This window comes from Salvelinus namaycush, chromosome 11 (genome assembly GCF_016432855.1).
Source record: "Salvelinus namaycush isolate Seneca chromosome 11, SaNama_1.0, whole genome shotgun sequence".
Taxonomy (NCBI): domain Eukaryota; kingdom Metazoa; phylum Chordata; class Actinopteri; order Salmoniformes; family Salmonidae; genus Salvelinus; species Salvelinus namaycush.
In genome coordinates, this window is record NC_052317.1 from 34,436,547 (window position 1) to 34,450,485 (window position 13,939).

Here is a 13,939-nt window from a genome sequence, read left to right on the forward strand (position 1 = left end):
CCTGTTGTGCCTTTTTTTTTTTTTTTTTTTTAAGCTGAAAGAGGTTGGGTAGTGTATGCAAGGCAGGGGTCAGGGCCAGTCTTTCCCCTAGATTTACTTTCCCTGGGCATAAAAAAAAAAAAACTCCGTAAGCTAAAGCTATGGCAGGGGAAACACTGGTTAGGACTGCCTGACTGGCACTGGTGCTTCAAAGATACAGCGATATGGGGGAGTTATATCATTCACAGATAACACGGCAACTCTCACCTCAAGGTCAATATACACATACACCATAATACCTCAGCTCCAAAAGGGGGTTCTGAGTGACAGGCACAAGGGAAGAGAGAAGCAGATGGTAAAGAGAGGTAGGGAGAAAAGCACACCAACGGAAGGCATGTAAGTATAGATAAGGCGTAGTGTTAATGGATGCTGATCACGTGGCTCAGATAGACTACAGAGAACTGTAACAGTGAGCCACACTAGTAAGTAGGTCAGTGGTCCTGGAGTGAAAGAAAAGTTGTCAAGCTTTTAACTAGTTTACAAGGTTGCACGAGCCAAGACTTCCAGCTACTCAATTCAAATGTATCCCAACAGACCCCTTTCATGTGGACAGTCATGATTGCAGTTCTCGGGATTTATTGATCTTCTGATTGGACGAGTACCACTGGCTCAGGCAGACAGCTGCATATTACTGTTATTGATTGATGTGACACAGATGACCTGCAACTCTGGAAATACACAGCGAAGCTAGTACCATGTGCAGTAGTGTCATTAATACCGCTAGTTAACCTATGCTATGGGAAATGTAATACCAGTAGTCCAAACAGGAGCTGAAAAGGTAGAATGGTGACAATGGCTTTTAGGGTGACAGTCTCTTGAGAGTTCATCTACATGAATCCTTGTCAAACTGTAGGGGGACAATTTCCACAGTTCACGAGGGTCAGCCATTTAGAAAAATAACCGAATTAAGAGTAATTTGAAAAAACTGGATTGACAGAACATCAGGTTGTAGTGTGGAATAGTTGATTGACAGAGGATCCCCTCTATATGATTTACAGGCAGTTGTTAGGTAGACTGGGTCCCCAGTCCTGGGCCTGGTCAGCTGTCGATCCTTCCACGTACATTGTCTGATGTGTGTCAGTGTTGATGGACAGGTTGATTGCAGCGGTCATTACCAGGCAGTGCTTGGGAAGGAGTCGATCTGCACCGTGTCCTGGCAGACAGAGCTCTGGCTGGTGTAGCACACACGCACCCTAATCTTCAGACTCACCTGGGGGGGAAGGAAGTTCATTTTTAGTCCATTGTGGGTGTGCGCATGCGTGTGGTGACCATGAACTGACTGAATGAAGACCCACCTTGTTTGGGTTGTTGAGGAGCACAGTCTGGGTCACCTGACCTAAGCCATGCGCAGGGATGACGTCACCACTCGGAGCCTTCATCTGTAACTGGACGCTCTGAAGGTGGATGGGAGTGCGAGATAAAGGTCATGTATAGCCTATAACTAGCACCCAGAGTTTTACAAAGGTCACAAACAGCCTATAACCCAGAGTTCTTCCTGGTCAGTTACATGGTCTAGAGGACCCTACTCAAAACGTAAAAGCTTGGAACACCAAATACAAAGGTACTCCGACACAAAGAGATGGGGAAGCAGACCTTGGGTACTGCTGCTTGCAGGGTGAGGCCAGTGATGTCCCCGTCAGTGGAGTTGGTGGCAGTGATGGTAACGGTCATCCCTGTGTCCGTCTGTCTGTCAGTCTGTAGTTTCAGCGTCACACCGTTCTTCTCATACACTGTAACACTAGGTGGTGCTATGGAAACACAAAGAAAAAAATCTGTCACTGGGAATCATGGAATTCAACACCAAAAACAGATGATCATTAAATACATTATGAAGATGTACTGTATATTTTGTATAAAGCTACAGATGTGTTCATTCCCAAACAGTTGATATTTGACTCCATCTCGCCCTCCAACCATCTCTTTGCGACCCCCTGCTCTGCCCATCGCCCTCTTTTTCTCTCAGCTGTTGTGTGTCTCACCAGGTGTTACATCCAGGCCTCCCAGCAGGTCCAGTAGGTCTCCCCCAGCCGTGCTGCTAGCTGGGCCGGGTGCTGTGCTGGACAGGGACGGGCTGGGCTGGAAAGGCTCTCCAGAACCACCCAGCAGGTCCAACAGATCACACACCTTGACAAGGGAAAGCAAGGGTAAAGATTACACATTATGTAATATTCAAGAAGTTTAGCTTGAGAAAGTACACACACAGTATACAATAGTTCTATATATCCAGATAGCTGAAATACCAAAGTTTATTGCAGTCATTTTCATCACTTACCTGATTAGAAGGTTCCTGGGGAAATACTATTTCCTGTGTCAGTTTGGTTGGCTCCAACTCTTTGATAGTCCCCCCTGCTGATTCTCCATTGGTATGTCCCGGGGAGCTTTTGTCAATCACCGGCATTCTCTCCAGCACCGCAGCCCTGTGAGCACAGAGAGCTCTCTTAGCAGTGTAGTGGGGTGGGATATAGTAGCTACCATGATGCAAAGCCCCACTCACTGGGAATGTACCCATACATAAAATATAATAGTAGAAATCAAAAACAAATTGTATTAGTCACATGCGCCGAATACAACAGGTGTAGCCCTTACAGTGAAATGCTTACTTATGAGCCCCTAACTAACAATGCAGTTTAAAAAAATACAGATAAGAATAAGAAATAAAAGTAACAAGTAATTCAAGAGCAGCAGTAAAATAAAAATAGCGAGACTATATACAGGGGGGTACCGGTACAGAGTCAATGTGCGGTGGCACTGGTTAGTTGAGGTAATATGTACATGTAGGTAGAGTGTAAAGTGACTATGCATAGATGATAACAACAGACAGTAGCAGTGGTGTAAGAGAAGGGGGGGGGGGGGGGGGGGGGGGGGGTAATGCAAGTAGCCATCTGATTAGGTGTTCAGGAGTCTTATGGCTTGGGAGTAGAAGCTGTTTAAAAGCCTCTTGGACCTAGACTTGGCACTCCGGTACCGCTTGCCCGTGCGGTAGCAGAGAGAACAGTCTGACTAGGGTGGCTGGAGTCTGACAATTTTTAGGGCCTTCCTCTGACACCACTATATGCATGTATGATTGGCTAACATTGCAAATAGTATTATGTATATTATTGGTTGTACCTCATGTGGTCGTATTTCTTGAAGAGAGCGTTATATTCCACTGCTCTCTGCTGGAGTTCCACGTCGATACAGCTGCCATAGATGCTGACGATGCTCCTAATGCGACTGCCAGAGAGGGACAGGGGAGAGAAAAACAGGCGGAAGCAAAAGCTATTTTAGTATTCGCTGTATCAGCAATGTAGAGAGTCAAGTCCCAAGACCCCACGCAGTGGGCAAAAAACTGACACAGCAGTTTTCAGTTATTGCTGTATAGTAGTTCTAGCAGTGTGAGATACTGATGCTTACTCCACGTTATGTGTTATGCGTGTGCTGAGTTTCATGGTTGCTGTGAGAGCGAAGCCCCTGGTTGCTGGCGACGACATATGTGACTGTAGAACCGTTTCCAAGGCGTCCAGGACATCATCCTCTGTCACCTAAGGGCAGGACAGAAAACAGGAACTACTGCCTCAGTTTAATGACAATTACTACTGTATTGTCAATTGGTATTAATCATGATTGTGTTACAACAACCAAAGCATGTACCTGAACAGGTTCTGTCTCCTCACACTCTCCTCTCAGAAGCAGGTCTCCATACTCCCCAATACACCAGCACGCAACCTGTACCAGGGATTGCTGCACACACACAAACGTTGCACAGTTCCACAGCTGATAATCCGAGTATAACCAGGGCCTTGAGGTTTTCCTGACTGATAACACACACATTCCTTCAGAGCATGGCACACAAACACATTCATACTAAAGCCATACCACTGAGATGTCTGTAATCAGGGCTCTGTACAGCTTGTGGACCGTGTAGCAGTGAAGTTCTGTTGCGGTGGTGATGAGCTGGATCAGGTTGGGCACCGTCTCATCCCGCACATCACCCCCTGCCTGAAAGAGATAGTTCTTAGTTTGACTGAGCTTCAAGTTCCTTAGTGTCCACATCAACAACAAACTAGAATGGTCCAAACACACCAAGACAGTCGTGAAGAGTGCACGACAAAGCCTATTCCCCCTCAGGAAACTAAAAAGTTATGGAATGGGTCCGGAGATCCTCAAAAGGTTCTACAGCTGCAACCTGACCGTTTTGCATCACTGCCTGGTACAGCAATTGCTCGGCCTCCCACCACAAGGCACTTCAGAGGGTAGTGCGTACGGCCCAGTACATCACTAGGGCAAAGCTGCCTGCCATCCAGGACCTCTACACCAGGCGGTGTCAGAGGAAGGCCCTAAAAATTGTCAAAGACCCCAGCCATAGACTGTTCTCTCTACTACCGCATGGCAAGCGGTACCGGAGTGCCAAGTCTAGGACAAAAAGGCTTCTCAACAGTTTTTACCCCCAAGCCATAAGACTCCTGAACAGGTAACCAAATTACCCGGACTATCTGCATTGTGCCCCCCCCCAACCCAACCCCTCTTTTTACGCTGCTGCTACTCTCTGTTAATCATATATGCATAGTCACTTTAACTATACATTAATGTACATACTACCTCAATTGGCACGACCAACCAGTGCTCCCGCACATTGGCTAACCAGGCTATCTGCATTGTGTCCCACCACCCGCCAACCCATCTTTTTACGCTACTGCTACTCTCTGTTCATCATATATGCATAGTCACTTTAACCATACCTACATGTACATACTACCTCAGTAAGCTTGACTAACCGGTGTCTGTATATAGCCTTGCTACTGTTATTTTCAAATGTATTTTTACTGTTGTTTTATTTCTTTACTTACCCCCACACACACCTTTTTTTCCGCACTATTGGTTAGAGCCTGTAAGTAAGCATTTCACTGTAAGGTCTACACCTGTTGTATTCGGCACACGTGACAAATAAACTTTGATTTGATTTAGTACTGTCTAGTAGAAAGCTAGACAGCGGGTCCGGATCTAGAACTCTAAATAATGTTACGGGTCTGGGTCGGATCTAATTGTCCCAGGTATGTGTCATTTTAACTGACTTGCCCTGAAGAACCCGTACAGATCTGAATGTGACTGCTGCAGTAGAAAGATAAATTCTATAATTTATGCTGCTGATCTTGCTTTTCACGAGAGTGGAGTCTGAAGCGTGTAGCTTGTTGTTGTCGACAAATCATAAGTCATCAAAGCGCCAATAGGCTTCAGTCATAAAGCCTCCGTGTGTGGCAACAGTTCAGAGATATCTAATCAATGGAAGATGGAATTAAAATGACCGAGTGAAAAGTTATAGGAGGATAGGCTACAATGACCAAGAGCCAACAGGTAGGCTGCTACTTAATATTATTGTTATTTGTAGCCAACTGTAGGGCGAGAAAGCACACAAAGAATCAATTAGTCTAGCTAACTTGCTTAACTAGCGTCTCCTGGTTTGAGGCAGTCAAGATAGGCACGACGTTGCGGTCTATCCCTCCCTTCACTTGGTTGGTTGCCGTCTCATCTCTTCCCAACTCCTCCTCCCAGTGTCACTGGCTCACACTCACAGAGTACACACGTAACTCAGCCCCTGCTAGAGCAGCACCTCTCTCTCCCTCCACTCCCTTTATCAGCTCTGGTTAATAAAGTAGCTTAAAAATGGACTTTTCTGCTGCTTCACTCACTCGGATCAGGTCTGGATCTGACCAAGTCTATAACGGAACAGGTCTAGTTGTCCTCAGGTCCGTTCAGAATGGGTTTCTATATTTTAAAATGGTATTTTGGGGGAAAGCCCCATGTACATTTCAGAACGGGTCCTTTCTGGATCCGTGAAGAACTCCACTGTCTAGACTAAAGTCAAACGGTGGCAATGTGGGGCGGCCTGGTTTCCACCCAGACGTCTTGAGGTATAGGCTAATGGGGTGAGACCAGTGAGACACATCATGGGGGTATTTTTACAATAGCTATTCATAGTTAAAAACAAGTTGTAGAGGCTCTGAACCCAGGTGATTGTGGTGCAGCATAGTGTCATTATTTACCGTGGTGAGGACATGCAGGATGGTGTCAATGTGCCAGCGCTGAGAGGGAGCATACCTGACAGAGACAGAGACTTAGTGGTCAGTGGTGAGGCTCAGACACAAATATACACAGTCACAAAGACTGACACACAGGGAGGGCAGGCTCCTGGCTAGGCCTGTGTGTGTTTTGTGATGGAACAGCCAGATAGCTGTGAGATATACAGACACTGAGAGCAAGACAGTAACACGTCACTCAAAGAGACAGGGAAACATTCATATAGACAAAGACACAAAATGAGACATCCCAGCACACACAGACCACAAAGAGAGACTTTGTGGCATAGAGATTATTAAAGCCCATAGCCAGGCGAGGTCCAGCTCAGTACCTCTCTGCAGCGTTGAAGATGCCCGAGGTGGTGTGTGCTCGGAGCTCTGGAGGACAGCTGGAGAGGAAGAGGAGAAGCTCCTTCATCAGAGAGCGGATGTTGACAGCTGACACCAGGGCCAGCGAAAGCTCCAATGCCCGGCTGAGGGATAAACATAAATAATAGAACTATATACTGTTTGCTGTTCTCTACATTACCACACCTCCTGTCATCGTAGCTCATGTATAGGCAGCACATGGCCAGCTGGTAAGACAAGTTCAGAAATCACAACATTACCGTTTGACAGAAGCATCCTGGTCCTTCAGGCAGTCCACTATGGTCCCCCTGTGACGCTGCACTGCATTGTGGTCCGTCTGAACAATTTTCTGAAGGGAAGTCATGGAGATATACCTGTGCATGAATAAAAAGAAAGACATTCAGACAAGTTATATTTGTGTGAGGGCTGTGAATTGATCAACACAATTGGTGCATGGATACATTTCACAGAAAATATACTCTGCCCAACCAAGCAACATGCTTGTGATTCTTGTCTACAAGTATCATTTCCAAGATCTCCCATCTCATATATCTTATGCAAAAAAAAGTGCTGTGTGCTTTCTTCACTGGTGTTAAGCATGGCTGCTCTCCTCCAAGTTCAAGGTCTTTGAATTTTCTTTTAAATATCTACACTACATGACCAAAAGTATGTGAACACATGCTCGTCGAAAACCAAAATCATGGGCATTAATATGGAATTGGTCCCCCTTTGCTGCTTTAACAGCCTCCACTCTTCTGGGAAGGCTTTCCACTAGATGTTGAAACATTGCTGAGGGGATTTGCTTCCATTCAGCCACAAGAGCATTAGTGAGGTCGGGCACGGATGTTGTGCGATTAGGCCTGGCTCGCAGTCGGCGTTCCAATTCATCCCAAAGGTGTTAGATAGTTGAAGTTAGGGCTTTGTTTAAGCTAGTAAAGTTCTTCCACACCGATCTCAAACCATTTCTGTATTAACCTCACTTTGTGCACAGGGGCATTGTCATGCTGAAACAGGAAAGGGCCTTCCCCAAACTGTTGCCACAAAGTTGGAAGCACAGAATTGTCTAGAATGTCATTGTAGAGTTAAGATTTCCCTTCACTGGAACTAAGGGGCCCAAACCATGAACAACAGCCCCAGACCATTATTGTGTGCGGCTGCTCGGCCAAGGAAACCCATTTCATGAAGCTCCCGACGAACAGAGGCAGTTAAAAAAAAAAAACGGTAGTGAGTGTTGCAACCGAGGATAGACAATTTTTACGTGCTAGGCACTTCAGCACTCTGCGGTCCCATTCTATGAGCTTGTGTGGCCTACCACTTCCCGGCTGAACCATTGTTGCTCCTAGATGTTTCCACTTCACAATAACAGCACTTACAGTTGACTGGGGCAGCTCTAGCAGGGCAGAAATTTGACTTACTGACTTGTTGGAAAGGTGGCATTCTATGACAGTGCCACATTGAGTCACTGAGCTTTTCAGTAAGGCCATTCTACTACCAGTGTTTGTCTATGGAGATTGCATGGCGGTGTGCTCGATTTTATACACCTGTCAGCAATGGGTGTGGCTGAAATAGCCACATTTGAATGGGTGTCCACATAGTTTTGTATATATAGTGCATCTGGTGAAACGATATGACAGAATGATCCCATCTAAGCCAGTGTAGCAGCTCTCCAGCAGCCGTCACACTGTCACAGGGATGGGAGCTTAAGCCTAGGACCAGACAAGAATAGCCTGCTGGACCAGACAGACCCTACTGGGACAATCCCAACAGGAAGTATGCCTCAGAACAGACAGATAAAAGGAAACTTGATATGTGAACGTGAGCTCACGACGTACAGAGAACTCTGTCTGTCATTCTAAGGGCTCTAGCTAAATAATCCCACAAATAAACATTACTGACCGTGTTAAGCATGATCAGAATCCAGATGTTTGTCTGCCTCAGGCAACAATAATCTTCTAGGCAACGGGCTAGAAACCATGAAAAAGGACCAGATGAGATCAAAGGAAGAGAGAGGGAAGACTAACCGGATGTTCCTATCATTGTTCAGAAGAAATCTCCCCAGGATGTTCACAGCCAAGACCTGTCACACACAAAACATCTTAGATACGTTATGCAGAAATGTAAGCTACATTAGCCTCCATCACTTGTAGCACTTCCAATAGATGTAAATATACACAAACGAGAAATTTCTTGATGACGCTATGATACGTGACACTTACCCTCAAGCCACTTTCTGATTTGATGTCCATGACAGTGAGAACCGTTTCATACAAAACAGCACTGCCTGCGGTCTTGCTGCTGTCTGTGTTCGTAGCCACCTGAAGGTCAATAATACATAAGCTGTGATTAAAATCTAAATAGTTCATACAATAACCCTGCATGACTATTTACTGATGAAAATACTGTACCTGGGCCAGCAGGTCATTCATGGCATCACTGGCTGTGTCATTATTGCGCCCCAGGATCCTCAGCAACCTAAGAATGCGCACCTAATGATGGAGGAAGGAGGAGGAAGAGAGAGAGAAACATGTAGATTCAGTCACAATATGCTTGTTTTTACCCCAACTCCAATTCACTATTCAAAACACTGACCTGCAGGAATGGGTCACTGATCCCAGCCACATTGTGTTCTGGAGAGTAACCCGACATCACCAGGCCTTTCATCATCAGGACCAGCTCCGGCACCGCCTGGACCAAACACACACAGAGCAGGAGTCAGGCTCACAGACCATCATCTAGGGTTGTGGGAGAATGTGTTCTGTTTTTGTAATTAGATGTTACAGTGTAAAACCAAAGATATACATTTGACTGAAGTGTAATGTCTCATGTTGAGTGGATGTACTGGAATGGAGTAGGATGAGGTGGGTGTGTGTCTTACCTTACGAAACTGCTCTAGAGTGTCTGGGTTGCGCTCACACAGCTCAGTGATCAGAACCACAGCTCCATGTAACACCCCTGCAATCGGACCAAAACATTAGGACAGGGAAATATTTGCCACACTGACACCATTTACTATAACATGCTTAATAACAGCTCACAGTCAAAATGTAAGACTACGTAGTGTCCTCAAATGTAAGACTGAAATGGTAGAGACGGACAGCCTGGTACAGAGGAGCAGACAGTGAACAGCTGTTTGATTTATTTATTTTAACAGATCGCTGGTAATAAAAATATATTTTTTAAATGGTTAGATGAAAGTGACTCACCGTGGTTCTTTTCAGAGAGCAGGGATCGAGCTGCAGGGGTGAACAGCTCCCCTAGCTCTGGTACTTTTCTCACCATGTGTACTGCACAAAGAGCTGCCTGAAATGTCAATGTCATCACGATCAGCTTCATAACTAAAATAAACTTCAACATCAGTGCACATGATTGTTTACGTCAGTCTGTTGCAATGCAGTGTTTGACAGTAGTGATCAAGATGGATTGGGTTGTGTTTCTGCATTACCAAGCTCAGCCATGATGGAAGGAGTGGCGGTGTGTGTGTGTCTATAGACGGTGCTCACCTTCTTCTTGATGTAGGAGTTCGAGGCTCTGAGGAGGCGGTCGATCTCTGGGGCCAGGTCTCGACACATCTCAGCCGAGCCCATACAGGCCAGAGTACACAGAGCCAGAGACTGGACATACTGACTGCTGTGGGACAGGTCACTGAAACACAGAGAGAGAGAGAGAGAAGGGGTTTCATGACCATTTCTCAATTACTTTCTCCTCAAGTAGAGGCTACTAGACCACTAGTTCAATGTTTATGTAACTAATGACTACATTGATCGTACACAGACTAGACATGATTATGGAACTGTAGACAGATCCAGTTCCATCCTGATTAGCAGAGTTTCGTCTGTCTTATATTTCCCCTTTTATAGAGCATTTCAGATAAAATTGTCCTTACTTCTTGATGGAGTTAGTGATGAGCAGGCTGGCATCCTGTTTCTCGTCTAGAAGCATCATGGCACCCAGGTACCCAACACGTTTCTCATTGTACCGAGGGCTTGCAATCAGACGCACACACTCCATCTGAGACCAGATGGGGGGAGGGGGGGTTGTTAGGATACAAAAAGAGCAAATGTACCAACTCTACAGTCATCCCCTGACATCTTATGTACACTGAACAAAAATATAAATGCAACATGTAAAGTGTTTGTCCCATGTTTCATGAGCTGAAATAAAAGAGCCAAGACATTTTCCATATGCACAAAAGCTTATTTCTTTCAAAATTGGTGCATAAATTTGGCTACATCCTTGTTAGTGAGCATTTCTCCTTTGCCAAGATAATCCATCCACCTGACAGGTGTGGCATATCAAGAAGCTGCCTAAACAGCATGTTCATTACATAGGTGCACCTTGTGCTGGGGACAATAAAAGGCCACTCTAAAATTTGCAGTTATCACACAATATAATTCCACAGATGTCTGAAGTATAGAAGGAGCCTGCAATTGGCATGCTGACTGCAGGAATGTCCACCAGACCTGTTGCCAGAGAATTTAATGTTCATTTCTCTACCATAAGTTGCCTCCAACATCGTTTTAGAGAATTTGGCAGTACGTCCAACCGGCCTCACAACCGCACTCCACGTGTAACCATGCCAGCCCAGGACCTACACATCTGGCGTCTTCACCTGCGAGATCGTCTGGGACCAGCCACCTGGACTGCTGATGAAACTGACTGTGGGTTTGCATAACCAAATAAATTCTGCACAAACTATCATAAACCGTCTCTGGGAAGCTCATCTGTGTGCTCGTAGTTCTCACCAGGGTCTTGATCCGTCTGCAGCTCGGTATCGTAACCGATTTCAGTGGGAAAATGCTCACCTTCGATGGCCACTGGCACGCTGGAGAAATGTGCTCTTCACGGATCAATCCCGGTTTCAACTGTACCGGGCAGATGGCAGACAGCGTGTATGGCATTGTGTGGGTAAGCAGTTTGCTGATGTCAACGTTGTGAACAGAGTGCCCCATGGAGGTGGTGGGTTATGGTATGGGCAGGCATAAGCTAGAGACAACGAACACAATTGCATTTTATCTATGGCATCGGAGGCCCATTGTCTTGCCATTCATCAGCCGCCATCAACTCATGTTTCAGCATTATAATGCACATCCCCCCCATGTCGCAAGGATCTGTAAACAATTCCTGGAAGCTGAAAATGTCCCACTTCTTCCATGGCCTGCATACTCACCAGACATGCCACCAATTGAGTATGTTTGGAATGCTCTGTATCGACTTGTACGACAGCGTGTTCCAGTTCCCGCCAATATCCATCAACTTCGCACAGCCATTGAAGAGGAGTGGTACAACATTCCACTGGCCACAATCAACAGCCTGATCAACTCTATGTGAAGGAGATGTGCCGTGCTGCATGAGGTAAATGGTGATCACATCGGATAGTGACTGGTTTTCTAATCCACGGTATCTGTACCAACAGTTGCATAGCTGTATTCCCAGTCATGTGAAATTCATAGATCAGGGCCTAATGAAATTATTTAAATTGACTGATTTCCTTAAATGATCTGTAACGCAGTAAAATCTTTGAAATTGTTGCATTTATATTTTTGTTCAGTGTAGCTACATTCTGTATATATTTTATGTTGCTTGTTGATTTCTCTTATCAACACTGAAATGATGTAATGAAAAGCGCTGTAGAAACGAAATAAACTTTTATCATCTTAAGAACACTGTTCACTACCTGACCAAAGTGGGCGGGGTAGCCCAGCATGTGCACATACAGCAGCTTTGCCAGGTTGTGAGAGCGGGTCCCATTGTCAGCCTGTCTGAACTGTGCCCGGATGGCAGCACACTCTCTTTGGATCACACCACGCTCCTCACCCTGTGTACGGGCTCCTCTGATCACCCTGATCATCTCCTGCAGACGCACCGAAGGAGACATGGCTCTGCTGTTTGAGTGAGTGAGAGAGAGTTCAGGATGAGCTCCAACAACATCAACAAAGGTCCTTATTACCTGCCTGGTTCACTGACACGTAAGGCAAATGACAGACTTACAAGAAGACAGTAATCTGAACGGGAAAATGCATTGAGTATCGGTCCAAGCAGGACTAATAACACGTTCATGAGCGCCTGTAAAAGCATTCGCATTTCCTGTACAGTCATGAAGAACAACAATATTACTTCCGAGGTGCAAGTGGGGTTAATGATACACCTGAGAAGGTCTCTAATTCGTTTTTAAATAGAGCAGCCGTTCAGTCATTATTTACAGTGAAAAGTAAAATACGAAATGACCATGATGTACAACTAAACAACAAGCTTTACGCGATACAGGCAGCCGTGAAATATAAAAGTGACGTCAATTTTATCTTGGTACAGTCAATGTAGTTAGCTATCAAATTCACTCACCTAACTAGCACTCCTAGCCACACACAACACACGATGTTTTTATGCTGTGATGGCAAGCGAGGAACCACAGCTCTTGCATAGAAATTCAGTTCGTTAGGCGATCTAGTTTTAGAACATATTTAATAGAGATGTCAACCATGCATTTATTTAGCCAGCTAGCTAACGTTAATGCTCGAGGATAACCTCCGATTACATGGGAGCTTGATGCTTGTCTCTTACCTTCAGAAAGTGAAAACGCCCCTATAAAAATACCAATCCGGTTTCTTTGCTCAATAAACGGAGATGTCAACATTCATTAAACTCTTGCCTCACAAATTAATGGGCAACTAAAACTACTCGGGGGCTTATATTGGCTGGACGCCTAATGTACGACAGTACCTAAACCCATAAACTTAATCTGAAAAACATAATGGCAGCATCACTTCCGAAATCGGATCTCTGACAAGCCTTGAACTCCGCCCCTTAAGAAAACTGAAAGCTAGAGACAAATAATTTATATACACACTAGATGATTTGTAGGGGGCGCTGTGTTGAAGCCTCTTGCCTCCATCTTGGCACTCCCTCCACGGTGGAAAAAAATAGCTATAGAAATTAATGCCTACATTCATTTTTGCCACATGTTCTATTACAGACACCTTGATGCATAATGTTAGTGTCCCATTATAACAAAAACATACTTAAATACATGTCATTTTGTCCTTGAAACATTTAATTTAAATACAGTACAATTCCATTCATTCCTATGGAGGACTGCGCCTACCTGGGGGTTGCCAATATGGCTGACCAGTGGCTTCAAAGCTTCTCAATGGCCAATACAGCATTTCGTCCAGGGTTTATATACAACTTTGCTAGGAACACTGTCTGTTCCTAGGCCTAGACTGTAGGCTACGTGGAGGTCGGTGTCCTTGACAACAGGGGTGTATTAATTAGTCGGATTCCGTTGCAAAACGTTTGTGTTGCAAAACATTTAGCAACAAAGCAAACATAACTGAATTTGTCCAATAGAAACTAGTTGCAAAACAATCCAACTAATGAATACACCCCAAGTGGATGAACGCTTGATGAGGTGGGGGTTCAGACTAAACTGATGGTGCATGGCCAGATAGAGAAGCGATCACCTGAACAATTACATTGAAGGTCATGGTCAGTTATCTTTTTCC

At 45.1% G+C, this 13,939-nt stretch overlaps 1 protein-coding gene across 2 annotated transcripts; it reads right to left on the bottom strand.

The window, feature by feature from the left end:
- Positions 1-11: 11 nt before the first annotated feature.
- LOC120056094 (AP-1 complex subunit gamma-1-like) lies at positions 12-13,201 on the bottom strand. 2 transcript variants are annotated; one of them, XM_039004262.1, is made up of 22 exons: positions 12,999-13,201; positions 12,115-12,322; positions 10,324-10,448; positions 9,941-10,082; positions 9,644-9,740; positions 9,316-9,392; positions 9,030-9,125; positions 8,846-8,926; positions 8,657-8,755; positions 8,462-8,517; positions 6,701-6,814; positions 6,425-6,565; positions 6,060-6,114; positions 3,895-4,017; positions 3,670-3,759; positions 3,433-3,560; positions 3,148-3,252; positions 2,312-2,456; positions 2,019-2,163; positions 1,633-1,787; positions 1,335-1,433; positions 12-1,249 (listed from the first exon to the last, which is right to left on the bottom strand). In XM_039004262.1, exons 2-22 carry the CDS (start codon positions 12,313-12,315, stop codon positions 1,151-1,153), a joined length of 2,373 nt encoding a protein of 790 aa, XP_038860190.1. In that variant the 5' UTR covers positions 12,316-12,322; positions 12,999-13,201; the 3' UTR covers positions 12-1,150. The 2 variants fall into 2 exon arrangements, with proteins under 2 accessions (XP_038860190.1, XP_038860191.1); XM_039004263.1 differs by lacking the exon at positions 12,999-13,201 and adding an exon at positions 12,780-12,862.
- Between the last annotated feature and the right edge of the window lie 738 nt (positions 13,202-13,939).

Coding starts and splice junctions, on each gene's coding strand:
- LOC120056094 (XM_039004262.1), bottom strand. CDS start 12,315: ATGTCTCCTTCGGTGCGTCTGCAGGAGATGATCAGGGTGATCAGAGGA. Junction 3,561..3,669: donor AGGAGACAGAACCTGTTCAG/GTACATGCTTTG, acceptor TCCTGCCCTTAG/GTGACAGAGGATGATGTCCT. Junction 3,253..3,432: donor CGCATAACACATAACGTGGA/GTAAGCATCAGT, acceptor CCTCTCTGGCAG/TCGCATTAGGAGCATCGTCA.